The sequence below is a fragment of the Prionailurus bengalensis genome, chromosome B4 (assembly GCF_016509475.1).
Source record: "Prionailurus bengalensis isolate Pbe53 chromosome B4, Fcat_Pben_1.1_paternal_pri, whole genome shotgun sequence".
NCBI classification, from domain to species: domain Eukaryota; kingdom Metazoa; phylum Chordata; class Mammalia; order Carnivora; family Felidae; genus Prionailurus; species Prionailurus bengalensis.
The window spans coordinates 77,842,599-77,869,492 of record NC_057358.1 but is presented as its reverse complement, the minus strand read 5'-3'; the positions used below and the strand labels follow the sequence as shown (position 1 = coordinate 77,869,492).

Sequence of the window (26,894 nt, the reverse complement as noted above, 5' to 3'; positions counted from 1 at the left end):
ACAAAAGTTTTTTATGAATTCTGACCTTAAAAAGGGGAATAAATGAATACGCAGAACGTACAAAAATGTATCCGTGACTAGTTGGCAGACCCCTCCATACAGTGTGCTCTCTGCTCAGACAGTTTCGGGTTGAAATTGTTCACTTTACAACCAGGCCCTCCACATCAGAAATGTACAGCCAGAAGGCAGGGAATTTGATGTACCGAGCTAAAGGTTGAGGATCTTTAGTCATAATTTGGAGAATACTATTCCAGAGAAGAAGTGTTTCTAGGACCAGACTCTCCTGGATGGTTGACAACATGGCGAAATACCATGTTTCTTCTCCCCCTGATCCAAACTGTATCAGGCATGGGAAGAAAACAGTCTCTTGCATTGAAATCTATGTAAGTAAATAGATTACTAGATCCTTAGGAAACAGAGTAAGAGACCTGTGGATCTGCAAAGAATTGTTAGTATATCTCTACCTAACGATTCCTAAGAGGAGCCTGTACATACATTCAGACGATCCTGATAACATGCTTCAGGGACTCACAAATCCTTGTAAAAAGAAGTTCCTCCCAATAACTCACTTGAATTCTCCCTGCTACCTTTGCAGCCTACTTTTGTCTCGTGCCTGGAACCAAAAGCCCGTGCTCTGGAAAGCATTCCTCATGTCCCCTCTGAGTTTCGTTCTTAGTCCATCCTCTCTGTCATCACTTCTGGCTGTTCTCTGGCAGGCCCCCTGGGGTCTCCACATCCCTATCTAAGCCTTATTTCACAGAGGGGCAAGACACTTCCTTAACAAAAGGCGCAAGTACTGCCTGGTACACTGCATCAGCCAGTAAACGCAGGCCCACTGCTCAATTTAAAAAAAAAAAAAAAAAAGGGGGGCGCCTGGGTGGCTCAGTCAGTTAAGCGTCCGACTTCAGCTCAGGTCACGATCTCGCGGTCCGTGAGTTTGAGCCCCGCATCGGGCTCTGGGCTGACGGCTCAGAGCCTGGAGCCTGCTTCCGATTCTGTGTCTCCCTCTCTCTCTGCCCCTCCCCCGTTCATGCTCTGTCTCTCTCTGTCTCAAAAATAAATAAAACGTTAAAAAAAAAAAATTAAAAAAAAAAAAAGACAAGCAGAAAGCATACTTACTAATACAAGCTAAGGTGGTCCAGCTGGCTGTGCATGTGGATGGGGTAGGTCTCTGCCAGGTGAATGAGCTTTTCTATTGCTTCATAGATGAAAATAATGCAAATCAGGGAGGCAAATGCCTCTTCAGTGAAGCGGGTAATGTAACAGACAAGGGAACTGGCATCAGTTGCCACAAGGACAATACACAGGAAGGCAGTCCACAGTCCGATACAGGCTCGCAGGGAGAGGTACGAAAGAGCGTAATCTCTGAAACAAAACCAAAGTTCATCAAAAAGCATGGATGGGTGAATTACAAGACAAAGGGTCAGAAATGTGGTTAATTCATCTCATCTCATCCATTCCAGTACCGCAACCCAGTTTACCCCTAATTCTGACTGTACTTTACTCCTAAATGATGCCCAGGGACAGCTGTGACCAAAGATTTGCTCCACGGGTAATATTTGCCCCACAGGTAGTATCTGCCACAGCAAGGACACGGAAAGTGGAGAAGGAAGGAATCGGCCACACGCATTTCTGCCATTACTGCCCAACTTGATTCAGATCTTATTCTTACAGTTAGGAAAAAGAGGCTGGCCCATGTTCCACATGCTCCTACGTCCAATCCAAAATGAAGAAAAAATTTGATAGGGAAAGGAGGCACTGCTAAGCCCCTACCATCAGTAGCAACCACAATATGAAGGGGGCGTCTTAGGCCAAATTAAAAATTGACTTGAAAGGGGCGCCTGGGTGGCTCAGTCGGTTGAGCGTCCAACTTCGGCTTGGGTCATGATCCCACGGTTCATGAGTTTGAGCCCCACATGGGCTCCGTGCTGATGGTGGGGAGCATGCTTGGGATTATCTCTCTCTCTCTCTCTCTCTCTGTCCCCTCTGTGTGCACTCTCTCTCTCTCTCAAAATAAATAAATAAACTTTAAAAAACTTGATTTGAAATGAAAATGAAGGAATTTGACTTAGCTAGAGAAAGAAAACTCCAGTACGACACTGTGTGTTAACTAACTTGAATTTAAATAAATAAATTTTTTAAAAAGATAAAAAGTCAAGACTTCAACAATGGCTGAGGGACATTAATAAAGCTCTTTAAGATTAGGAGATCTACTATTTTAGGTACAGTACTACCTGGGGGCAGGGCAACAGACCAAATGATGTTCTTTCGTTAGGTTTTTACAATCCAGAGTAATATTTGCCTGATTATGCTCGCCCGGGATCCTGGCATTCAACCCTAACGGCACAATAACACATCCAGTTAGAGTTTTCAGAAAACCAAATGTCTTACTTGCAGAATTTGAACAAAATCTTTTCAAATACAAGCACTGGCCCAGTACTTCCCAGGATGGTGAGAGCCTGTCCCGCAAACAAGGAATAGGCGATCCCAGTCATGGAGGCTCCAAACAAGGATTCAATTGCACTCTGAGGGGGGAAAAAAATCATCAGAGTCCATAGCCCATCTGTAACCAGTAGCGTGGGCTTATACACATTACTGACTTAGCTCTCGTGTGTGCCCTGACAAGCCATTTGCTTGTATTTCATTTTAGCAAGAGTGAAGTATACACACGGTCTAATACTCCTGTAAACGGATACCATCTTGATAATCCAGGTGCCCAAATCCAACCACATAGGATTCCTTAACTAAGTCCTGTTCTTCAGTGACTCAATTCAGTACTTAAATATACACAGAAAGCACAGTGATACCATTTGTACTATGAACCGTCATTCAGAGTCACATTAAATTTCAAATGACATTGATCTATCATTTTCCACCCTTTTGAGCACCAGGCAATTCAACCGGGCAGTCAGCTAGTGACATTGATGTGCTAGCAGACAAGAGTCGGTTCTAAAGGGAAAACTAGGTTGCTGCTTGGTATGAAATCAGAAGACCACAGTATTCAGTAGAAAGAATCCAATCTCCTCAGCCCTAGCCCGGGGGATTTTCCTCTCAGCAGACTTCCCTGCCAACACAATGTTTTAACTCCTGTTGGGGCCAAGAGAAGTGGTAAAAAGTCCTTACTATGCGTCCCTCAGTGGCTTCTCCGAGCAATCCCCCAAAGGTGATGACAGGTGACATGCAGGCACAGTACAGGAACAGAAAGGAGGCCAAACACTGTAAACTGAGTGCATCCCGGTAGTCGCTCCAGTACCAGGGGGCCTTCCGCTTGATGTCCAACACCAAGCCCCCAAACAGCCTGTGGAAACATGGCAAACAGGCCTCTAACGCAGTCCCTCTTCCACGGAAGTATTTGAACAGCGCACATTTGAAAGCCACTTCAAATGTGCTCTGAAGACATGCTTTGGCTTCGATGTGAGCCCCAGTACAAGAAATCTCTCCGGGGTCAGCACACATTCCATTTGCAAACAAGGGCATGGATTTGAATGATTATCCCGAGCATAAAGAGAATTGCTTTGGGAGTGCATATTGCCCATTCAATAAAGAGTTCCCAAAAAATTAACGTGAAATTAAGTAATCGCTTCAAACCGCAAATTCTGAGCTGTTCGGAGGAAATGTGCAAAATCCATTCAAGGTATTCAAATCGTTAGTTTTATTATATACGTATTCTAGCCAAAGAGCCCCATCACATGCACTTCCCTACGCTGAACAGCTACCCACCTTACTGTTGAGAAATTAACGTAAGAATTCGTTCATGTGGTCGACAAGTAGTAGCAGATATTGTGCCAGGGACGGGAGATGCAGCAGGGAGCAAGACCACGCAGCCCTTCTCTATCGCCTCACAGGTGATAGGCAGTGCTGTGAGGGTGCCACGGCAGCATAGAACAGGAGGGAGATTTCAACGGGGACTCAGAGAACGGACCAGGAGCTAGCCAGATGGGGCAGAGGGGCTAGCGTGGGTGACACCTGGAGGTGAGAGTGCATGGCGGGGTCCAAGTGCTAACGCAGATACAGCTCGATAAGACAGTGTGAGGGGCAAATACCAACAGACGGGAACGGTGAAGCTGGAGAAGCCAAGTCACAGAGCGCCTTGCAAACTGTTTTAAGGAATTAGAACTTTATCCTGATGGCATGTCAAGTCACCGAAGGATTGTAAACAGGAGAACAACATAATTAAACGTGCATTCTGGAAGGATCACTCTGGAGGGGGTGTAATGAATGGAACGCGGGGCAAGACTGGAGGCAGGGGATTGGGAGGAGGAGAAGTGGAAGGACTCAAGGGCTGAATCAGGAAGTCGTAGAGTCCACAGGACGTGGTGGCAGGACTTCTGGACCCCTCTCAAGTTCCCAAGGATGAGACAGATCAAGAGCAAGATATCCCATACCAAGAAAGAGCGTTCTCAAACTGGGTCACTTTTTCTAGAGTGAGGTCTTTGCACCAGAGTGAAAGTTGATAGGGGAGTCACAAAAAAATGCCACTCAGCATTACAGGACAGATCACCTGGTCTCTTCTACAAACCAATGGCATAGAAAAAAAGGAAGGAGAGCTAGTACAGAATGGGATCATAATAACCAAATGCAATCCCTGACTGGATCCTATGTGAAGAAAAAAAAAAAAAAAACTCTAAAAAGATGTGGCTAAGACAATCACAAAAAGTTAAATGTCGGGGCGCCTGGGTGGCGCAGTCGGTTGAGCGTCCGACTTCAGCCAGGTCACGATCTCGCGGTCCGTGAGTTCGAGCCCCGCGTCAGGCTCTGGGCTGATGGCTCGGAGCCTGGAGCCTGTTTCCGATTCTGTGTCTCCCTCTCTCTCTGCCCCTCCCCCATTCATGCTCTGTCTCTCTCTGTCCCAAAATAAATGAAAAACGTTGAAAAAAAAAAGTTAAAAGTTAAATGTGAACTGAGCATTAGACAATTTAAAGAATTATTGTTAATTTTGTTAGATTTCATAATGGCATGACCGTTGTTTTTTAAAATGTCCTTATCAAACAGAGATACATAATGAAGTAGTTACAGGTAAAGTGACATGATAGCAGTGATTTGGTTTAAAATAATCTAGAAAACATAAAAATAAAACAATTACGTGGGGAGGAATAGACAAAACATGACTGGCAAAATGTTAATCACCGTTGACGGGCACATGGGGGTTCATTATACTGTTCTCTCTTCTTATGTGTTTGAAACTTTCTATAATAAGCCAAAAGCAAAAAATGAGCTACTCTTTCATGAAAGGAGGCTTGGCCAGCTCTTTCCATCTCTCTGCCTGGGAGCCTGGAGGAGAACCATGTGACCTGGGGCCTGTACACCAGGGGGAAAGGCCCAGGCAGCTCTCTCTTTCCATTTGAATGCTTTCTCTCCCTAGCCAGGTGCAATGAGTGTGTTCGTGGACACGGGGCGGACACTGTTCTATTCTACCTATTTGTTCTTTTCCTCTGGTTTGGGTGGGTATAGTTGGGATTCACCGTCGTCAGTTTATAGCGGTAACATCACAATCTGGTTCTTGGCTTAGAGAAGAGAGGCAAAGCTCGTTTTGTTTGTAGTCTATCTGGCAAAGCTAGCTTAGGTAAGGGGCTATCTATAGGGTCTAACCTAGAGTGTGAGAGTTCCACCTCAGAGTCTGGAACCAAGGCTCCAGTTTGTAATAAAGTGTCACTATGCCTTGCTTTCTCCTCTGTGCAAATAGGACCTCATAGGCAGTTTTGATCGGTCTGGGGCAAGACACAAGTGTTTCTGGGTCTTTACCAAGACAGAACTAGTACCATGTGAATATCACCTCTTAATCACCGATGACCTTCCTCTGAAGGGTATGATTCTGGGGGAAGAATCTCCTTCTGTAATAATGAGCCTCACCCCACTTGGCAACCTGAGATGCTGCCACGATTGCTCAGCCCCTGGATGCAGGAGGCCCTTCCAGGGAGGAACGTCTGTAAGTCACAGACAGAAGATGTATGTGAAATGGATTTATAAGAAGCCATAGAAAGGGGGGGCATCTGCATGCCTAACAGTGATTAAAAGGGGAAAGAAAAGATCTGAGGCTCTTATGGATAATGTAACTATAAATTAATAAAATGATTTCTGACTACTATTTATGGAGTCAGCCTTATCCCTCACTCATGCATAGAATCAGACCATAATTGCACAGCTACCACAAGATCAGGCATGGATGCTTCTCTCCACATTTGAGACTTCCTTTCCCTTTCAACACTACCTTTGATGTTCAAGTTTTTTGGGGGGTAGGAGGCACACAGGGATACGAATTTCAGCTTGATGCAAGAAAGGACTTACCCGTGTAGAGGGTCACTAGGCTCTGGAGCACTGACTTAGGGAGACCTTCTCTGGAGGGCTTTAGGGACAGCCCAGCCATCCATTTGTCTGGTGTGCTTTGGAAGAAACCTGTTTGAAGTGTGTGTGTTGGGGGGGTGGGGAATCATCGAGATAGCAGCTCCTGGTTCTTTTTTTCATTAACCCTTCCCAAAAGTGGCATCCCCAACGAGGTACATAAATATGCCTTGGAAAAGCCCTTTCTTGGAAAACCCTTCTCTTCCCTGTGGTGAAACTTGTGACCTAGGAACACTCTAGTCAGACTTTTGTCTTTGTTATGTACAGGAATGCATCAGCATCACGGAGGTCCAACACACTGTGCTCCAGCCCGGCCTCAGGTTAATACAGGACTGTTTTCAACTTGCCTCCTTTCCTGCCTTAAGAGTCTACACGCCCCCATCTTCATATACCTCCCCGTCCGACAAATAGAACATCCCCTAAGTCTCCAGGTTTTGCCCCAGGCCTTGCAACATGGCACACACAAGGCAGGTTTTCCACCTCGGAGAAACACAACTAATGGTATGAAGAACTATTTTTTGTCTGTGCAGTCCAGGCGGGTCCAGAAAGTTCTAGGATGTTCATCTATGGGGGAGGGTTTGCTTTGACTCCCTACAAACTTTGAGATTTGGAAAGAGAAAAGGGTTGGCACAGAAGCATAATCTCTGATGCAGGCATGAAGTCACCTGACCTACAAGGCTATAATAGGAGAAAGGCTATGTGTCTTGAGGTCTTTTACTAAGGGCTCTGAGGAAAATTTGGGGAACTCAGGAAGAGGAGGTATCTCCCATACCAAGCAGCCCTGGGCCCTGAACCTAGATAACCCTTCCTTTCAGCTTTATCAACTCCATTAACTTCCTGACAAGACATGAAGGGAGAACTTCCTCAAACCCTAGATGAGTTTGCGAGTAAAGGTACTTTGACACTGTGAGTAAGCATGTGATGATCCTGGCCACATGAGATCTTCTTTTGGGATGTCAGGCACCATTTCTGAGAATCGACAATTCTTGAGATCTAATCTAATGGTCTCCCAAACTCCCACGTGGACTGGATTATAAATGACCCCCTCAAAAGGCCTGGGACTTTAGTTTATTCTCCTCTAACACCAAAAGAAACCTGAAACTTCAAATCATTTGGAGGAAACCCTGTTGCTCTCATTTCCACTACCTTCAAACTCTAAGTCCTGGGGTGTGAACACCATTTATATTCAAAAGATATATCACCACCCTGAAATACCATCAAACACCCAAGACCCTTTCCCTAAAAAACACCACCTCCTCTAGGACCGTCTCAATCCTGGAACCTATTCTAGGGACAGATGCTTCCCTTGAACTGCTTCTCAATACCAGGCCTCCCCACCCAATTCAGACCTCTCCCAACTTTAAAGAAAATGTTAAATTTACTCTTGGAGGTTGCTCCCTCATTTCAGTGATCCCTTCCATCAAAGAGCTGTTCTTTTCCTCCATGATCACTCCCCAGAACCCAATTATCTTTCCCCACCCTCAAATACATTCCTCCCGGGGCGCCTGGGTGGAGCAGTCGGTTAAGCGTCTGACTTCAGCCAGGTCACGATCTCGCGGTCCGTGAGTTCGAGCCCCGCGTCAGGCTCTGGGCTGACGGCTCAGAGCCTGGAGCCTGTTTCCGATTCTGTGTCTCCCTCTCTCTCTGCCCCTCCCCCGTTCATGCTCTGTCTCTCTCTGTCCCAAAAATAAATAAATGTTAAAAAAAAAAAACAAAAAACATTCCTCCAGCCAGGAAACACACCCCCATTCTGGACACTGCTAGCTAAGTGCCATCTCTCCTGCTTCTAAGCCCCCTTTCCTAGCTTCTCCCTGAATTTCTAAGAGTAGAAAAATAGATGACTGTCTACAATTCTAGAAAACCCTGAGTTTCCACTGGGTACTGAAGATAGAAAAATAAGGAAAGCAACTTCAAGCAAAGAAGAAAAAAACTGAGGTGAAAGCTAGGAAGTAGAGGACGTTACAAAGCTTCACTCCATGATCTGAGTCCTGTCCTGAGACTCTCCACCCAGCAGATCCTCAGAAACAAGTACAACTTATGGAACCAGAACTATGGTCTCAACCATCTCCCACCATCTGGGGAAACCCTAGACGTCACTCCAACCCAAAATACCATCCTCTTTCACCACCTTCTTACCTGGCAAATCAAAGTTAGTCTGGAAACCTGCTTCCCTAAACTTCCATAGAGAACCTCCTCCTTGGACATCTGTCTTTAGAGTCTGGGCCTAGAAGAGTAGATTGACTATTCTGAGACACACCCACCCACACCCCTAAAATACTACTTATTTTCCTACCCTAAGGGAGTTTCTTTACTTAAAATAATCACTCAAGGGGCACCTGGGTGGCTCAGTCGGTTAAGCGTCCGACTTTGGCTCAGGTTATGATCTCATGGCTCGTGAGTTCAAGCCCCACATCGGGCTCTGTGCTGACAGCTCGGAGCCTGGAACCTGCTTCGGATTCTGTGTTTCCCTCTCTCTCTACCCTTCCCCACTCATGCTCTCTTTCTCTCTCTCTCTCTCTGACTCTCTCTCTCAAAAATAAACATTAAAAATAAATAAATAACCACTAAATATTTATCTATATTTAGTCCACTCATGCTACAGAACAGGGATCACTCTAAAAGTATTCATTCATTCGTTCATCAGATACTCAGTGTCCACTCTGTGCAGGGCACCGTGCTGGGTGCTAGGATTATAATGGGCACCCTGCCCTTACGGAGCAAACATTCTAGCAGGAAGACAACAAATGAAGCAATAATAATAAAGTATGGGAAGGGCTGTAAACCAAGGGGTAGGAGGAAGGTGGCAGACGGGTGAGGGACAAAGCTCAAAGTTGTGACACCACAGAGTAGGAATACCTAACCTCATCTAGAGAGAGTCTTAGAAGGCTTCCCAAAGGAAGTGACCCCTAAGCTGAGACAAAAAGGTAAGTAGCAGTTAGCCAGGAGATGAGGGACGGGACGAGTGTTCAAATCAGAAGGAACAACGTGTGGAAAGGACTGGAGGTGAGACAGACCGTGGTCAGTGGTTTGAGAAACTTGAATGAATGAATACAAGATCTGATAAATTCACAATGCTTATTACAGTCAGTGGTTCCATTTGAAAAGTCATTCCCAGCCAAAATACTAGAGAGAAGAAGGCTGAAAGTGAAGACTATGACTCATTCCTTTACACAACTTCAGCCCAGTAAGCAGCATGAGCTGTGAAACGTCTCAGAACTTACCGCCCGGTGCGCTGAAGTTCTGGCCCGCTGTGGCCCCCATGTGGTTCCGGTTCTATGTGGCAAACATTTCCATTTGGAACTCCAGGCATTTTCCGCTTCTCCTTTCAACAGAGGAACACAAAATTAGTAAAGTCAGCCATCTATCCTGTCCTTCCTGTTAACAGCGGGGAGTGATAATGAGATCATCCAAATACAGCCCCCAAATACCCATGTGTTTGTAGTTTTCAAATGCATTTACTGATTTGGGGCAGTTTATTGACTTTCCTGAAAAACAATAACAACATATAATTTCTCACCCTCTCTACTAGTGCTTAACTCCTAAACCTGCGTTGCTCAGAGACAGAAATATGGAGGTCTGGACATCAGGTGGGACCTAAGTTCCAGTTTCAAATCTGCCTCTGTATAATCTCACTTCACCTTAAAACTCTGAAGATAGTTTCATTGAAGATAGTTTTATTTATTTGTAATATTAAGGATAAAAATACCTGCGTGGGGATGTTGCCGGGAGGGCTGAGTTAGCATCTGTAAAGCACCAGGCCTGGTGTCTCGTGTACAAGGGCTCCTTGGCCACCTTTGATCTGTCCCAAAGTATGCGGGATTCCACCTGTTCTCTCTATACAACTTGCTCTTTTCGTCGCATGGCTTCATTCACAATATACTCCCAAGAAATGTGCTTTCCTCTCCTATCCCATCCCACATCAAACCTCCAAAAGCTGGCTTGAAAATTATCCTAGAGTAATCCTGACTGATCGCATCACACCTGAGCCAATCTATGTTACTGTATACTCATTTTTTATAACTGCTCTGTTCATTCTAGGTGCCCAAAACAGGGCTATAGCTTGAGTTATTTAGTATTTACCCACATGGTCTTTGCTTTGTCCATGGTGGGTACTCAGTAAGTGACACTTAAGCCACCATTGGCTAATGTGCATACATTACCTGGGAAGGGACATTTTTGGGTGGCTCGATTCTAATGGAGGGGTCCCACTCCCCTGGAGGGAGCACTGTAACCTGGTCTAGGAACTCGTCAATCCCCGCCAGGAGATCGTCTCGCTCTTTTGCCTTATACGCCACATCATGAAAAATCTACAGAGAAGAAAAAACCCTTAGGAAAGTTGAAAATAACTTTACTTAAAACAATCCCCAATGAAGGGCACCTGGGTGGCTCAGTCGGTTGTGCAGTTGAGCGTCCAACTCTTGATTTTGGCTCAGGTCATGATCTCACGGTTCATGAGTTCGAGCCCTTGCATCAGCCTCCACGCTAACAGCACAGAGCCTACATGGGATTCCCTCTTTCCCTCTCCTCTCCCCCTCCCCAACTCATGCTCTTGCTCTCAAAATAAATAAATAAACTTAAAAACAACAACAACAATCACCAATGAATGTGGTGAAGGACAGATACAACCTCATGATTTTTATCTCTGTCACGGGGAATGACATGACAATGTGGAAAACTTCAGCATTTAAAAAAGTGCAAGGATAAAAGCATAAAAAAATGAAACTAAAGATGAGATGGGTCAAAAAAGAACTAGATATCTGTATGCTAGTACAAGAAAAGATGAGACTCTAAAGTTGTATAATTGTTATCCCCCCAAAGAATGGGACAAAAGGCAAGGCAAGATACATGGGAAAATTTTCCTATCATAATGGTTGGAAAAAGTGGATGAAATTCCTTCATTAGGAAGGAAGCTCATACCCCTGACCCTCACGTGGAATAAGAGTGAGGGTTCTTTATGTAAATAGCTTTTATGTATGCAATTAGCCATCCTCTCTAGAAGGTTGTCAGCCTTAACACCTTTCTCTCTAGGCATCCTAAGAGCCAATGATAATTTTCCCAGAAAAAGATTTCTCTGCATCCTTGGAAGAGATGATATAGGAAGAAATAACCCCAGAAGGTTTGGTCTTCCCACAAAAAGCATTCAGAGAAGTGACCTGAACCTGCTTCCCAGAAGACACCGCAAGGGTGATTATTTTATCCCCAACAAATAACTCAGGGTCTAGCACAGAGTAAATACTCAACACATATTTACAGCATAAACAAAAAGCAGAATGGTGCATACCTCATCTGTCATGATGGTGGCCATGGATCTGCCAATCTCATGGTACTGCTGACCTTTCCCTACCGGACCCAATAGGATAAACAAAAATCTGGCAACACACACAGAGGATGAAATTATAAACTATATAAGAAGACATAAAGAAGTGGCATCTTATTCCTCTCCAAACAGCGAAACATTTCTCTCTCCTATCAACCAGAAATCACTGTGGTAACTTCAATAAAAGGAGACAGACTAATGATGGAGCAATATAAGTGGCCTTGACCTAACAGCTCCACTCTGAGCATTGGACGTATTTGTACGACTCCATCCAATAATGCGGTTATAATTGTTAGGGTTTCCATAGACACAATTCCTTGCTATAGGAAAAAAAAAATTCTTTTTTTTTTAATTCTTTTTTTAAAACATGCCATTGTTGTGCAAAGTCAAGGTTTTCTGAATCTCATTCATTGCTCTAATAAGCAAATGATGGGGAGAGAAAGTTGACATGATCAAGCCCTGTAGAGGAGTCGAAATTGTGTTCTGGACATCTGAATACTCTGTAATTAATGGGGCTCTGAATCACCTGAATCACCACCTTCAGAGTGCACGAATAGCCTTTTGAACAAATGTGGACATATTTGCAAACCATACAAATCCTGCCAGAACCGTGGAAAGAGACATCAGTACTTTGGCTCAGACATATTTCCCTGAGACACGGCTCTGTGGAACTGAGAGGGTAAGACTCAGGCTTCTCACCATAACAAGTGATTAGCCTGTGATACGCCCTTGGGATGCTCTTCAGTTCTCCACTCCCAAGACTATAGTTACTTAAAAGTCATAGCCTTAAAAGTCTTAGAATTCTTCTGCGTGGAGGTTAATCCAACATACCCCCAGTGAGATCACTGCTGAATTTTAAACAGCATTCCCCAGTTAATCCCAAATTTTGGCACTAGCTGGTTTCTTCTACCAGAGCTCACACAAATCTGTGCTTTAGACAGAATGCGCTGAGTTTCGCTGCCCTTGTCTTTACCTTGTTGGGATGGGCACTTCTGTCAGACCCGAGAGAAGAACGGCTGGAGAGAGCCTCACAAAGGCAACGATGGGGCGGTCCAGAGAATCCACCTCACCAACCAGGACATTTGAAGCCTCCGCCCCAGTGGGAATTTTTTTCATGAAATGAAGATCCACCTGAAAGTCCAAAAGAACCCTCTGACAACCTAGGAGCTGTCACCTCACACATCAACCACCTCCCTTACCTTACATTCACCTGTCGTCTCATGATTTAACAAATGTTTGCTCACACTCTTTCATTTGACCCTTGCAATACCTCTGTAAAGTGGATAAAATAGGTATTAGCCTCATTTTTTATTTACAAAAAAAACGAAATGACTGAAACCCAGAGAGGTGAAGTTGACTTGCCCAGTGGAGCCTTTAAGAGAGAGAATTTAAATCCAGGTCCTCTGATTTGAATTTCATTACACCACGCTTTCTCACCGACTGTTTTTGAAGCTCTCGGTCAAATTTTTTCCCTCTTAAAAGACTTGACTGCTTTGTCAGAGGTTTCAGCTTTTCTAAATAAAACAGGGAACCTTCCCAGCAGAGAAGTGACGCGACCCCATCTGTGTTCTGGCTGGTGTCGAGGACAGACCAGGGCAATGAGAGGCTGGAGGCAGGGAGATCGAGGCTTGAGCCAGAAGCTGCAGCGAGGCACTGCTACCGCAGAAATCTTAGGATGCCCAAGTCACAGTCCCCAAGAAGAGCCTCGACCGCAAAGTAGTTTTAGGAGACAAGAGCAAAAATATTGTTTCCGCAAAACCCTGGAAGGTGAGAAGGGGCTGCTGAAGAGTAAGCACCAAAAACAACTTTGGAAGAATCGGGAGGTCTGTGTCAGGGAGGCTTATCGGGGGCTCCTCTCAGTTCTAGCATCGAACCTGGTGGAATAAACTTGAGTCCGCCCCATGCAGGCTGGAGTGAAAGGGAGAAGACCCAGGCAGAGGGGCCTCCTTTTCTGCAGAAAGGGTTCTGGTCTTAGACAAAAGGTGTTGAGCTACCAAAGCTTACCGGGCTTCCAGCGATCGGACTCTCGGTTCCACTAGGAATACTCTTAGGCCTACAAGCCAAGCTCCCGTGTCTCTGCTCACCTTGCTTAAATCCACGGGACTGTGTTCACAATTCACGCCATTTTTTACTTCAAGACTCGTAGTTGGAACAGACTGAGGAGACACAGTTTGACCTATTCAGAGAAGACAGAATCCTCTGAGCCTCTGCCCTTTCCCCCCTTTGACACACCCCATCCGTCACCCGTTGGCTATGGCTCTCTGTCCTGCAAGGCCCATAGAGAAGAGCTAAGAAGACTGTGCAGATAAGACCCACACATACATGTCTCCTTACGGACTACCAAAGGGAGGGCAGAAGTCTTACTACTTCGCACCTTCTTCCTGAACATATTTGTTCCTCTATTAAGGCAGGAATTCTTAACCAGGAGTGCATATCAGAGACTCCTTTGGATAATGTTTCAAATACGTAGATTCCCAGGCATATCCCCTGCACGTTGTGATTCAGTAAATGTGGGGACAGGGAGACATAGAGATTAGACCCTGCCTGGCCACAGAGAAGGAAACCAAACAGCGGCTGAGATTCATGGGATGTCTACAACCCGTCATGTACCTGATTAAGGGATTTACGTAGAATCACGTATCGAAACCTCACATTAAACTGATGGGGCAGATGCTATTATCATCCTTATTTCACAGAGGAGAAAGTGAGACTTTAAGAGGTTTAGGAGGCTGCCCGAGGTCACACACTTTGCAAATAGTGGAGCCTGAATCTCAAGCCTCGAAGTCTGACTCAAGAACCTATACTACTATATTTTGTGTCCCTAATCTAAGATCAATCTGAGGCAACATCCCTAGGGCCAGAGATAGATGGTCATCAGTCCCAGCCCCCCATCTTGCCAGTAACCAAACCATATTGTGTATAAGTGAGCATGGAAACATATTAGACAAATATAGCCTGTACCCTCTGGTAACTTAGCATCTTCAACTAGTTCCTAAGTGTCTTATTAATAAAAGAACGGTCACTCCTAATAATCTTACCATTTTTATCCATCGAATGTGGATCTGACTGCTTCTTGCCAACCTCAGCGAAGGAGCGAACAATGGGAATGAGGTTATTTCTCTTTTTTTCGTTCTGATGATGATGCTTCTTGAGAAGGGCTTCCCGTACTTTAACCCTCATGCTGTCATTCAGGTCACTGAACAGTTCTTGCTGGTCCAGGATCAGGTCTGGAAAGCAGGTGCTAACGTGAACACTCAGACTGACAGTCAGTGAACTCAAAGAGGCCCGCGTTGGGTGGTATGAGAGGTGAGGGGCGAGGAGTGGGAGAAACAGTTCCACGAGGGTCATTAAGGTACAAGGTACAATCATTCCTCAGGGCCTGAAAGATCTATTTGACAACAGCAGCTGTGACAAATTATACTTTATGCAGATAACAGATCATTATTATTAGAAACAATCAAGCATTTAATAGGTGCCAGAACTATGCTATGAACTTTACACAGATTATCCAATCAAATCCTAATGAAACCTCTGAGAAGGAGGTGGTATTGTAACAATTTGTACAGATCTAGAAAACTGAGGCCCAAACGTTACAAAATTTCCCAAGATCTCACATCTAGCAAGTCGCAGAGCTGGGATTCAATCCCAAGACTATCTGACTCAAAAGCCCACACCGTTACCCACTTTGTTCTGTTATCTGCCAAAGTTCCTCTATAGTCCCTTCCTCCAACATTTCAACATCGCTATACTCGTCAAGAGGAACGACAGCTGTAGAACACTCCGAATGACAATTTGAAGGTGGAACCGATGTGTATGATTCAGTTAACTAAGTGCCCCAGGCAGGCAATTACCATCAACCTTTAACCTGTCAGACCAACACAGTTGAGGGGGGTTAAAAAAATCCCAATAATGAGTATGAGTTCTAGAGGCCCACATTCTGTCCCACTTCTATCACTTTCTGTGTGATCTTGGGCAAGTTACATAACCTTTCCGTACCTCAGTTTCCTCATCTGTAATACGGCGCTGATATTATTAACCATCTTCAAAAGTTGTTACAGAAAATTAATGGGATAATAAATACAAAGTGCTGTATCAGTAAATACTTGATACAGTTTACCTATCCTTATCACCAACATGAATACATCAGGTACCTAATGTAAAGAACTATAGCAATTACACTTCAGTCCTACCTCCCTATCCCCAAGCCTCCCAAAACTTCAACCTATTCTCAACCCCAACTCCATCCATGACTATCCAAGTCTAGAAGAAAATCTATTTTGAATATTCAAGCTGAAGATCCATGGTTTCTCTATATTTAACCTTTATATTGATGGGTTTATTGCTCCCATATTATAAACATGCTTCAGGATCTTTCATCTTTTTTTTTTTTTAAGATTTTATTTTTAAGTAATCTCTACACCCGACGTGGGACTTGAACCCACAACCCCGAATTCAAGAGTTCACATGCCCCACTGACTGAGCCAGCCAGGTGTCCCAAGATCCTTCATCTTGAAAAAAAATGTAAAAGAAGAATGTCCAACCCAGACCCTCCTTTAACTCTGGCACTCTGTCTGTCTCACTCTCTCTCTCTCTCCTATCATTTACAGTTTTCAAAAGAGGGGCACCTGGGTGGCTAAGGTTGTTAGCGTCCAACTTCAGCCCAGGTCATGATCTCACGGTTCGTGAGTCGGAGTCCCCTGTCAGGCTCTGCTCTGGCAGAACAGAGCTTAGTTGGGATCCTCTGCCCACTCCCGCTCTCTCTACCCCTCCCCCACATGCTGTGGGCACATGCACGTGCACATCTTCTCTCTCTCTCTCAAAAATAAATAAACATATGGGGCGCCTGGGTGGCGCAGTCGGTTGAGCGTCCGACTTCAGCCAGGTCACGATCTTGCGGTCGGTGAGTTCGAGCCCCGCGTCAGGCTCTGGGCTGATGGCTCGGAGCCTGGAGCCTGTTTCCGATTCTGTGTCTCCCTCTCTCTCTGCCCCTCCCCCATTCATGCTCTGTCTCTCTCTGTCCCAAAAATAAATAAATGTTGAAAAAAAAATTTTTTTAATAAATAAATAAATAAATAAATAAATAAACATAAAAAATAATAAAAATAAATTTTAAAATCTTAAAAAAAAAAAAATTAAAATCAAAAAATAAAGTTCTCAGTCCCCTGCAATTTGGCTCTCTCAATGAAATTGCTTTTGATAAAATCAATGGCCTTCCAGTTGCTAAATTCAGTGGATGTTTATGTGACCTCTCTGCAGCATTTGACACTGAGGAGTTGAAACTCTCTCCCTTCTTAGCTTTTGTAACGAGCTGAATGGTGGCCCCCTCGAGACTTCTATGTACTAATCCCCCAGAACCTGTGACTGTGATCTTATTTGTAAAAAGGGTCTTTGCGCACGTAACTAAGTTAAGGATCTCAAGATCATCGTGGAGGATATTGACAAATATTCTCACAAGAGAGACACAAATGAGAAGTCCATGCGAAGACAGAGGCAGACTAGAGTTACGCATTCCTGAGAAGGAACACCTTGAGCCACTAGAAGCTGGAAGAAGCAAGGAATAACTTTCCCCTAGAGCCTTTAGAGGGGACACAGGGTCTCATCAGTGCTGACCCCTCCCCTGTTTCCCCAAGTGATCCCGGAGAGGCAGAATCTCTTGGACACTTGCAGAAAAGCTTGAAGAAATCTTTATTCACTGTCTAGCCAAACAGAGCCAAGCTGAGGGAAAAACCTTCACATGCACCCAGGTGTTTCCCAAACGCCATTCCTAAAACATGGTAACAACACTCAACATCAGGAAACCCCATCAGACATCTCCCATTACATCTTGCTGAAAAAATGGGGGTACTGTGGCTCAGTTTCTTACATGTCTTCCCCAGCTGCCATGTTTACAAATCTTTCCTTAACACCTTTTTCTCTGCACAACTCCCAGTTGCCCCTTCCTCTAATTATTACCAAGACATATCTCTGTTGTTGCACTTACTTAAATTGTTCCACGGTTATTTCCCCCGTTAGAAGGTGAGTTCCTTGAGAGTAGGAACTATATCTTATTTCCCTGTGCCTAGCATATTACCAAGTGTATGTAGGTACAAAATAAATGTGTGCTAAATGAATAGGCAAATGGAGGACCGAACACCCTGTCATTTGAAATAGGCTATGAAATAGGTAGAGTGGTTTCTTAGTTTAAAACCCATCCCACAGGGCACCTGGGTGGCTCAGTCGGTTGAGCGTCCGACTCTTGATTTTGGCGTAAGTCAGGATCCCAAGGTCATGGGATCAAGCTCCGCATTGAGCTCCACCTCCACGCTGACAACACAGAGCCTGCTGTTCTCTCTCTCTCTCTCTCTCTCTCTCTCTCTCTCTCTCTTTTCCTCCCCCCCCCCACTCTCTCTCTCTTAAAATAAATAAGCTTAAAAAAATAACAAAATTCAAGAGGTTAGAGTGGGAGAGAGCCAAAGCATAAGAGACTGTTAAAAACTGAGAACAAACTGAGGGTTGATGGGGGGTGGGAGGGAGGGGAGGGTGGGTGATGGGTATTGAGGAGGGCACTTGTTGGGATCAGCACTGGGTGTTGTATGGAAACCAATTTGACAATAAATTTCATATATTGAAAAAAAAACAAAACAAAATTAAATTAAAACCCATCCCACAGCTGAAGACATTGAGGTCGAGAAGTTTCAGTGACTGCCGTAATGACACAAAGCTACTTTATTCTTTCCTCCACACTCCTTTTTTTTTAATGATTATTCGTTCTTTTAAGAGAGAAAGAGAGAGAGGGGGTGAGCAGGGGAGGGTCAGAGAGAGAGGGAGACACAGAATCCGAAGCAGGCTCCAGGCTCTGAGCGGTCAGCACAGAGCCCAACACGGGGCTCGAACTCATGGACCCCGAGATCATGACCGGAGCTGAAGTCGGACACTTAGCTGACTGAGCCACCCAGATACCCCTCCACACCACACTTCTTAATTTAAACAAACATTCCTCTGTTTTCTCTCACCTACGCTTACCTGAAATTTCTTCTATGCTATTTGCACGCATATCCAGAAGGACTGTTCCATTTATAAGGCAGCTCCTTAGCTCAAAGAGACTATGCAGTGAAAGGGTCGCCACATAAGGCTTGCTCCAGCGCTCTCCCCCATCCTCGACATCTTCTTCAAACTTCAGCCACCTGAAAGCGTGACAAACAACTAGACGCCAGAGGTAGAAAATGAAGGATTTTCACAAGAGAATTTTCTTTTAATTTTTTTTAATGTTTATTTGTTTGTTTTGAGAGAGGGACAGACAGAGAGCAAGCAGGGGAGGGGAAGAGAGAGAGGGAGACAGAATCCTAATCAGGCTCCAAGCTCTGAGCTGTCAGCGTGGAGCCTGATGTGGGGCTCAAACTCACGAACCGTAAGATCACGACCTGAGCCGAAATCAAGAGTCAGACGCTTAACTAACTGAGCCACCCGGGCGCCCCTTACGAGAGAATTTTTAATGTAAGCCACAAAGAAAGACATCTGAATAATCATACTGAACGTTGTAATTTAATCTATATGTTCAGGGTACATTGGTAAGTGAAAAAAAAGCAGGTTATAAAATAGTGCAAAATTGAGTACAGTTTGATCCCATTTCTATTTAAAGAAAGATTTAAAAATACAAACACACATGTATAAGACACCAAATGCTGTATCCCTCATTATACCTGGGGTAGTAAAATTATACATAATTTTCATCTTCTCCTTTTTGCTTATCTTTATTTTCCAATTTTGTATAATGAGCACATATTACTTGTGTGACAGATAGATCTCAGGGTGCCTGGGTGGTTCGGTCGGTTAAGCGTCCGACTTTAGCTCAGGTCATGATCTTGTGGTTCGTGGGTTTGAGACCCCACATTGAGCTCTGTGCTGACAGCTCAGGGCCTGGAGCCTGCTTGGGATTCTGTGTCTCCCTCTCTCTCTGCCCCTCCCCTGCTTGTGGTCTGTCTCTCTCTGTCTCTCAAAAATAAACATTAAAAAAAAAAAAAAAAAGATCTCATCGGTATCATTTCGGTATATTAATAAAATGATCATATTTTTCTTTTTAAAAAGCTCTATGTGACCTTTAGAAGTTGGCAAAGACAGAATAACAAGACGAATTGCCTTTTCACTTGGTATCAGGTTGATTGGCTTGTCTAATCCTCTCCAGCCATGGCAAACGTCCAAGGATATAGCAGGGTTCCAGGAAGAGCTGTTCCAATAAGAGCTAGAGCCACACTTTGCTAGTTACCCAATTTGCCTTCTTCCCTGAGGCTCAGGCATGCTGGCTTTATATTGTCCGTGAGGCTCACTGGTCATTTACAGAAGGCCCCAGACATGGCCCTGGTTAATCAGAGGGCTCTTTTGGGGTTTGAGTCTCAAGCAAGCCTGGTCACTCTGCAGCTACCCCCAGAAGCCTACTGTCAGGTTAGCTATAACTCCAGGGGTCTCCGTGAGGTTGGGCTGTCTCAAAAATTCTGAAACTCCCAGTAAATTAAAACCCAAATGAATTAAAATTCTATGGTTCACCTGAAGAAAAGTCTTCACCTATGCTATATTTTCTGGGCTGGGTCCAAACCAAGGCGGTCCCATGAGGCATCTTCTAAGCCAGACCTATAATATCAAGATAGCCCAGGAACAACTCTGGGCCCTAAATAAGTTTGAGGACTCCCTAAAGGTTCTGTTGTTTCTGCCACCAATCCCAGGCTCAAGGTCAATTGGTACAGACGTCACCAAAGACATCACAAAGAGGCCGACATCAAGACTTCGCGTAGAAGACTCTGGAACATTAATCCCCATGTCAGTCATTACTTCTCCCATGAAGAAATAAACGAAAAGCAGACCTGTCACTTGCTGAAAGGTCCAAGTTGGTCTACCCAAGCAAATCTTGACCCAGGTTATTTTAGGGCCTTACCTGGCTGTCTCCTTCCATTCAGCATCTTCTCCCTCTTTCATACAGATCTCATCCAGCTCTGTGAACAGCTCGTGAGGTACATGCTCTTCATCTTCCTCAGTGCCCAGAATGAACTGAACACGCTGAGATGGTGTGTCTGGAAAATCAACCACAGAGAAAGGTCTGCTCCCAGCCTCAACTTAGAACAGAAATAACATTCTGCTATACTTAGCACATCTGGGGGCCTTATAACTTCAGGAACATAGAGAAGACAATCCTGAATGTAGATCAAAAACATTTCTTTACCACCTACCACCCCCCATCCCCAAAATCCTATTCTATGCAAGCAGTTGAAGGGAGGGAAAAATTATGAGCTAAGACCACTTGAAGAAAACCCACAACAAACTGGAAATCTGATTAATTTGATCAAAAAGCATGGATAATTTTCCGGCAAATGATTTCATCTATATAGGCATTGATTTGGGGGGACCTGAACTATATGAATTTTTCAGGAAGGTATTTTTGATTCTTAGAGGCATTTCTTCTTGGAAGCAAGCTCTGAAAACTCTACAAAAGGATTAGAGAAGCAAGACCACCTACTTGACGTCCATCACACATTCCCTCAGCCTCACCGAGGTCCCAGCCATGGACACCCACCCTCTGTCCCGAGAGTGTTACCGTGGGCCAGGGCCTCTGGGCCTTCGTCCCCCTGGCTGGCTCCTTTGCCCCGCCCCCGTCTCCGGTGCTTCTGGCCATGGGTTCGGTGATGACGATGGCTCTGCCGGCCCAGAGGCATCCGAACCCCCACATACAGAGTTCTATGACCTAGAACAAAGCAGAAGGTCTGTGCAAAGAATGCCTTTTTCTTTTTTTTTTTTAGGTTTTTATTTACTTATTTTTGGTAATCTCTATACCCAACACGGGGCTCAAACTCACAATCCCAAGATCAAGAGTCTCACGCTCCTCTGACTGAGCCAGCCAGGCACCCCAGAGAATGCCATTAGTAAAAGGAATTGAGCATATTTAAGAGAGAAAGAAAATCATAGTTCTCTGGCCTGGTCACAACTCTAGTGGCAGAACTTCAAAGACTTCCAGGACTAAAGATGTATAGAGACCTTGGAGTTGACAGACTCCTTCACCCTACAGTGGCTGCAAGCCTCACAGGAGTGTTAAGATCAAAGGAAGTAACGTGCATGAACCTGATTTGCAAACCATAAAGGTCAACACAGATGCTAGTCGTTGTTATGACAATTTGAGCAATTGGAAAAAAGCAATACAGTCACTCTGACAACCGCAGCAAGTCTTGGAAGGGAGGTAGTTTAGAAAAGTGGTTAAATGCCCAAGTTAACCTGCCTGGGTCCCACACTCGACGACACCATTCACTAACCATGTAACCTGGAACAAGTTTTTTAATCTCTCTCTGTTTTTAAAACAAATAATACTAAAAGCTTATTATTTAAACTCAGAGGGTTTTTATGAGCAGTAAATAAGATCATGTATGTACAATGCTTAACACGATGCCAATACATTCTAGAACCAGTTTCCATTACTTTTTTCTCCTTCGTTGTAGAATAAACAAGCTCAAATAGAAGTGAGAGACTAGTTACAAACCATAAGAAGCACAAGTCTGCGGTTGTAGGGAGAGAGAGTAAATATTGTACAAGAAGAGAAGAACGTGAGAAAACAAGTGATCCCGCAGCATACCTGCATAGGTCCTCCTTTTCTACTCATTTGTTCCTTCTATAGGCAATATTTTATTCTGCTCGTGACTTCTAGGCCTCTCTCACCTCCACTGGCTTTCCCTGCTTTCCTGCCAGGCCTGAAGCGCAAAATCAGTAGCTTCTGGGATGCTACCACCCCCGACACGCAGAGCCTTAGTCTTCCCCCGCAGTGCTGCCCAGTTACTGCCACTGGCACTCTAGATCCCGGACTGATCCCCTGCTTCTTCCATTACAGAAGCATTCCAATCTTCAGTCACTGTCCTCAAATCCACAAGCCTGGTTGACACTTCCTCCCTCTGGCAGGCGACCTCACTTCATATGTTACTAAGAAGACTTAGGCTGTCTCATGTGACCTCTGTCCATCTCAGCCTGGCTTGCTTTCTCCCCCAGCTTCTCCTCTTTGCCAGGCTAATGAGCGTGGCCTCCCATGCATCTGGAATCCTACTCCATCAGCTATCCCCAGTCTCTCCTTTCTATCTACCCCTTCCACAGCTTTCTCTTGATTACAAGTCTCTCTCTCTCTCTTTTTTTTTTAAGTAAACTCTAGGCCCGATGTGGGACTCGACCTCATGACCCTCAGAACAAGAGTTGCATGCTCTACCAACTGAGCCAGCCAGGTACCCCAAGTCTCTCCTATCGTAAAAAGAAACTTTCCCAATATAGTGCTACCCTCTAAGCTTCTACCTGTCCTCTTCCCTTCTCCATCAAACCACTTTTGGGAACAGTCTACCCACCTAGCTCCCTTTCCTCACCATCTCCTTGTTCCATAGCATCTACATGTGGCTACTTGCCACTGAAAGTGTCCTCATTAGGGACCACTTAATCACCAAATCTCTATCATCTTATGTCTCTCTCAAAAGCCTTTCTTGAGAGCCCACCATGTGCCAGGCTATCCTGGTATCCAAATCCCTAGACTACTTCCTCTCATGGATGGTCCAGGGTCCCTTAGCTCCTGTACCCCTGCCCTCCCTTGCTCATTTGCACTCCTCTGACTATGCTTCTCCATCCCTTCCACAATCCCCCAAAGGAAAAATCCCTAGGTTTTGGTCTTGGGCCCTTCCCTTTTTCTATTGGCATCTACTCTCACGATTTGAAAGTTTACTTCTTCAAATAACACCCAAATCTTTATCTATGGCAATTCAATACATCCCAAAGCAAACCCATGATCCTCCACTTCAAGTCAGGCTCATACCCATTTCTTCCATGTTTCTGTTCATGGCATCACCATTCTCTCCACTTTCCAGGCCTGAAACCTCAGAGCTATTCCCCATGCCCCTCAGTGTTACATCCTCCAGATTAGGGATGTCAAGGCTTTCTCTCCTCCCACTTTGACAACAGCAGGAGTCTCCTTCCTCCTCCCATATCGATTCATTCCTACAAATGAGTCTTCCTGAAGCATTGCTCTGATCACAGCTCACTTCTGTGCAGCCAGGACCCTCAGGCCCCAGTCTCCTTTCTAGTCGTTTCTTTACTAGGACAAATCATGCATTCACTAGGAAAAGAAAGGGAAGGGGCTTCTAAAAGAACTGAGTGATCAGCTCAAGAGAGACTCAAGTGGAAATCCCACACACGGTCACCTCATTTAAACATTCTGGAGGTGGGGGGTGCAGGTCTAGAGATGTACCCCTTCTGCATCCACCCCAGACACCCTTTCTCCTCTCCACAGCCTCAGATGCTTACGCCTGCCACCATCTCACGTTCTTTACCTGAACCAACCTGCTATTCCACAAATGTGCCAATGCCTTCCAGACACGGACTTGGCTCATCTCCACAAGATTCACAGCAAACGCACCTTCCTTCCTTCCTGCTATTATTCCTGATCTCCCCAATCAGATGTGCTGTCTCCTCCTTCTAAATCCCCAGAGCCGTTGGCTTACATTCTCTCATGCACTTATTTTATGCCTTGAACTAGAATTAATACCGCCCACTATTCATCTGCAGGCTTCTCAAGGTCCCAGGTCAGACTTTCTTCCTCTTGGAATCCCTCACATAACAAAGCACAGTGTTTTACAGATGGCCATTGCTGCACAAATGTACAGAAAATGGAACGTCTCTTAAGAGCCTCTCTCGGGAAGATAACTTCTCAGGAGTCCAAAATCTAACCTAAGAGGGCCTCTAATCTGAAAGGAGCCACAAAAGGAATGTGTCACCAAAGTGAATGTGTTTAGGGTAGAAGAAAGACTCACCAAAGCATGAGAGGATTGAGAAGGTCCAAGCCAACCTGAGAATGTAAAGCTTAATCCAGGAAGACTTCCTGGATAGGGGAACTTTATGGAAAGAGTTACCAACTCTTCATCTTCTTTCCATAGCAATGGGGTTTCCTAAGACTGCGCTCAACTTCTTTAGGGATTCCTCAGTAAGTGCTCTCCACTTCCAAGTGGAGTTAACATGCCTTTGAGTGCAGCTCTAACAGTCCTTTCTCTATGTCTCCCTCCTTTTCTTTAACCTCTCCTGCCTTCCAAACTCCAAAGCAATAAAGAAAAATAAAAAGAAACAGGATTATATATACATCTTCTCTATCCATCCATCTCTGGATGGACACTTGGATTGCTTCCATATCTTAGTTCTTGTAAATAATGCTATAATAAGCATAGGGGTGCATATATCTTTTTGAATTAGTGTTTGCATTTTCTTTGGGTAAATACCCAGTAGTGGAATTACCGGATCATACGGTAATCCTATTTTTAATTTTGGGGGGAAGAAACCTCCATACTGTTTTCCACAGTGGCTATACCAATTTACATACAAACGATGGAATATTCCTCAGTCATAAAAAAGAATGAAATCTTGCCATTTGCAACAACATGGATGGACCCTAAAGGGTATATAATGCTAAGTGAAGTAAATCAGACAGAGCAAGGTAAACACCGTATGATTTCACTCCTGTGCGGAATTTAAGAAACAGAACAAACGAACAAAGAAGAAAGAGACCAAACACACACTCTCTTAAATACAGAGAACAAACTAGTGTTTGCCAAAGGGGAGGTGGTGGTGCAGGTGAAGGAGATGATGGAGATTAAGGAGCACACCTATCATGATGAGCACTGAGTACTATACAGAACTGTTGAATCATTACATCGTGTACCTGAAACTAATGTAACACTGTATGTTAACTATACTTCAAGAAAAAAAGGAACAGTACTGGAGGGAAAGCTGATGAGAGATTTATTTGAATGCTGAGAGGCAGGAGGATAAAATATTCAGTATCCAGTGGAATCACACCTCCCATCCTCATCCTGTCTCAGGGCAATCCTGTGTTGACTCATGCACATCTCAGGACATTTCTGACAGGCAGATCTCCGAACATAGTGTAGTCACCTCATAACTTTATTGAAATAAAAATACAGAGCCAGAAGAAGTCATCTGCTAAGATGTGGGATTCCAAACCTCTGACATTGTCAGTGAAAACCATAAAATGTGAAAATGACTAAGTTGAATGCCATCTCAATAAAATACCATCTGTTAACTAATAATGTTCCACTATAGTATGTTAATTAGTTCCCCGTAGTATACCGCTGAGACCGACCTGGGCTGGAGTCACAGAACTGTTCCAGGTCCTGTTCCAAGGGCTGGGGATACAACAGCAAAAAGTACAAGGTCCCTGTCCTCAAGACACAGATTCTAGTTAGGGGAGACAGACACCATGAAAACAACATATTATTTCAAGTATTGATAATTATCCCAAGTAAAAACATGCTGAAGGGTTTGGGGTAGAGGGTGGAATGAAGAAGAGAGATTGTAGCTAAGATGATCACAGGCGACATCTGAGTGATGAGGAGAGGCCATGAGAAGAGCAGTCCAGGGCAAGGCAAGATCAAGTGCATAGGCTCTACAGTGGGAATGTGCGAATTCCGAAGCCAAAGTAGGGCCAGTAGGGCCAGAGCAAGAGGAAAGAGGAAAGAAGAGGAGGAGGAAAAGGTCAGAGAGGCAGGCAGGGACAGATCATGAAGAACCCATGGGCAGTGAAAAGCATAATTAGATCCCAGAGAACCACTTCAACCAGCCCCTAAAATAGTGACCTAGGGGGTTGCCTGACTGGCTCCTTCAGTAGAGTGTGCAACTCTTAATCGCAGGGTCATGAGCTTCAGCCTCATGTTGGGTGTTGAGAGTGCTTAAAAATAAAATCTTCAAAAAAATTTTTTTAACAAGAATAAAAAATAAAATAGTGACCTACGTGTTGTAAAACTGTGTCCAGGTCGAGCTTGGCTTGCGTGAAGAAAAGCCTCACCGAGGGGTGACTCTCAGCCCTTCAACAGAGGCATCCCAACCATTAGCTTCCTTTCCTAGTAATTCCCCCAGAGGATTATTGGGCAGGCTAGGACCCCCACTTCTCCTTAAGCACATTCTAAATACTTCCACTGGGGGCTTTTGTTGGTATATTGCTAGTATTATGTAATTTTAAGTACATTCTAAATAGGAATTGAGGGGCAGTGCTTAGGTGTTAGAACCTGTTTTATCAGATCTCATTTTCTCGGCGAATTTGCTGCCATTATTAAAGTAAAACAAAGAGGTTGGATCAAATGACTTCTCATGTCCAGTCCAGGGTCTACGTCCAAACTAGGAAAGGCTCAGGCAAGGTCGTTTTTGGAGAAGCCAAGATGGTTCACTTGTTCCCACTATTCTTACTTGTTGC

General features: G+C 44.5%; 1 protein-coding gene across 7 annotated transcripts in view; it reads right to left on the bottom strand.

Moving 5' to 3' along the window:
• SLC4A8 (solute carrier family 4 member 8) overlaps positions 1 to 26,894 on the bottom strand; it is an 81,560-nt gene that overhangs the window by 33,696 nt on the left and 20,970 nt on the right. For 5 of the 7 annotated variants that reach the window (XM_043563949.1, XM_043563950.1, XM_043563953.1 and 2 more), the window contains exons 3-14: positions 21,198 to 21,365; positions 20,562 to 20,697; positions 18,659 to 18,819; positions 14,695 to 14,883; positions 13,741 to 13,832; positions 12,630 to 12,787; positions 11,621 to 11,708; positions 10,500 to 10,646; positions 9,561 to 9,661; positions 3,124 to 3,298; positions 2,392 to 2,525; positions 1,120 to 1,365 (exon numbers count right to left, since the gene is read on the bottom strand). In XM_043563949.1, the coding sequence (XP_043419884.1) occupies positions 1,120 to 1,365; positions 2,392 to 2,525; positions 3,124 to 3,298; positions 9,561 to 9,661; positions 10,500 to 10,646; positions 11,621 to 11,708; positions 12,630 to 12,787; positions 13,741 to 13,832; positions 14,695 to 14,883; positions 18,659 to 18,819; positions 20,562 to 20,697; positions 21,198 to 21,365 (1,795 nt within the window). The remainder of the gene's footprint in view (positions 1 to 1,119; positions 1,366 to 2,391; positions 2,526 to 3,123; positions 3,299 to 9,560; positions 9,662 to 10,499; positions 10,647 to 11,620; positions 11,709 to 12,629; positions 12,788 to 13,740; positions 13,833 to 14,694; positions 14,884 to 18,658; positions 18,820 to 20,561; positions 20,698 to 21,197; positions 21,366 to 26,894) is intronic. The other 2 variants (XM_043563951.1, XM_043563952.1) reach the window with 1 other exon arrangement.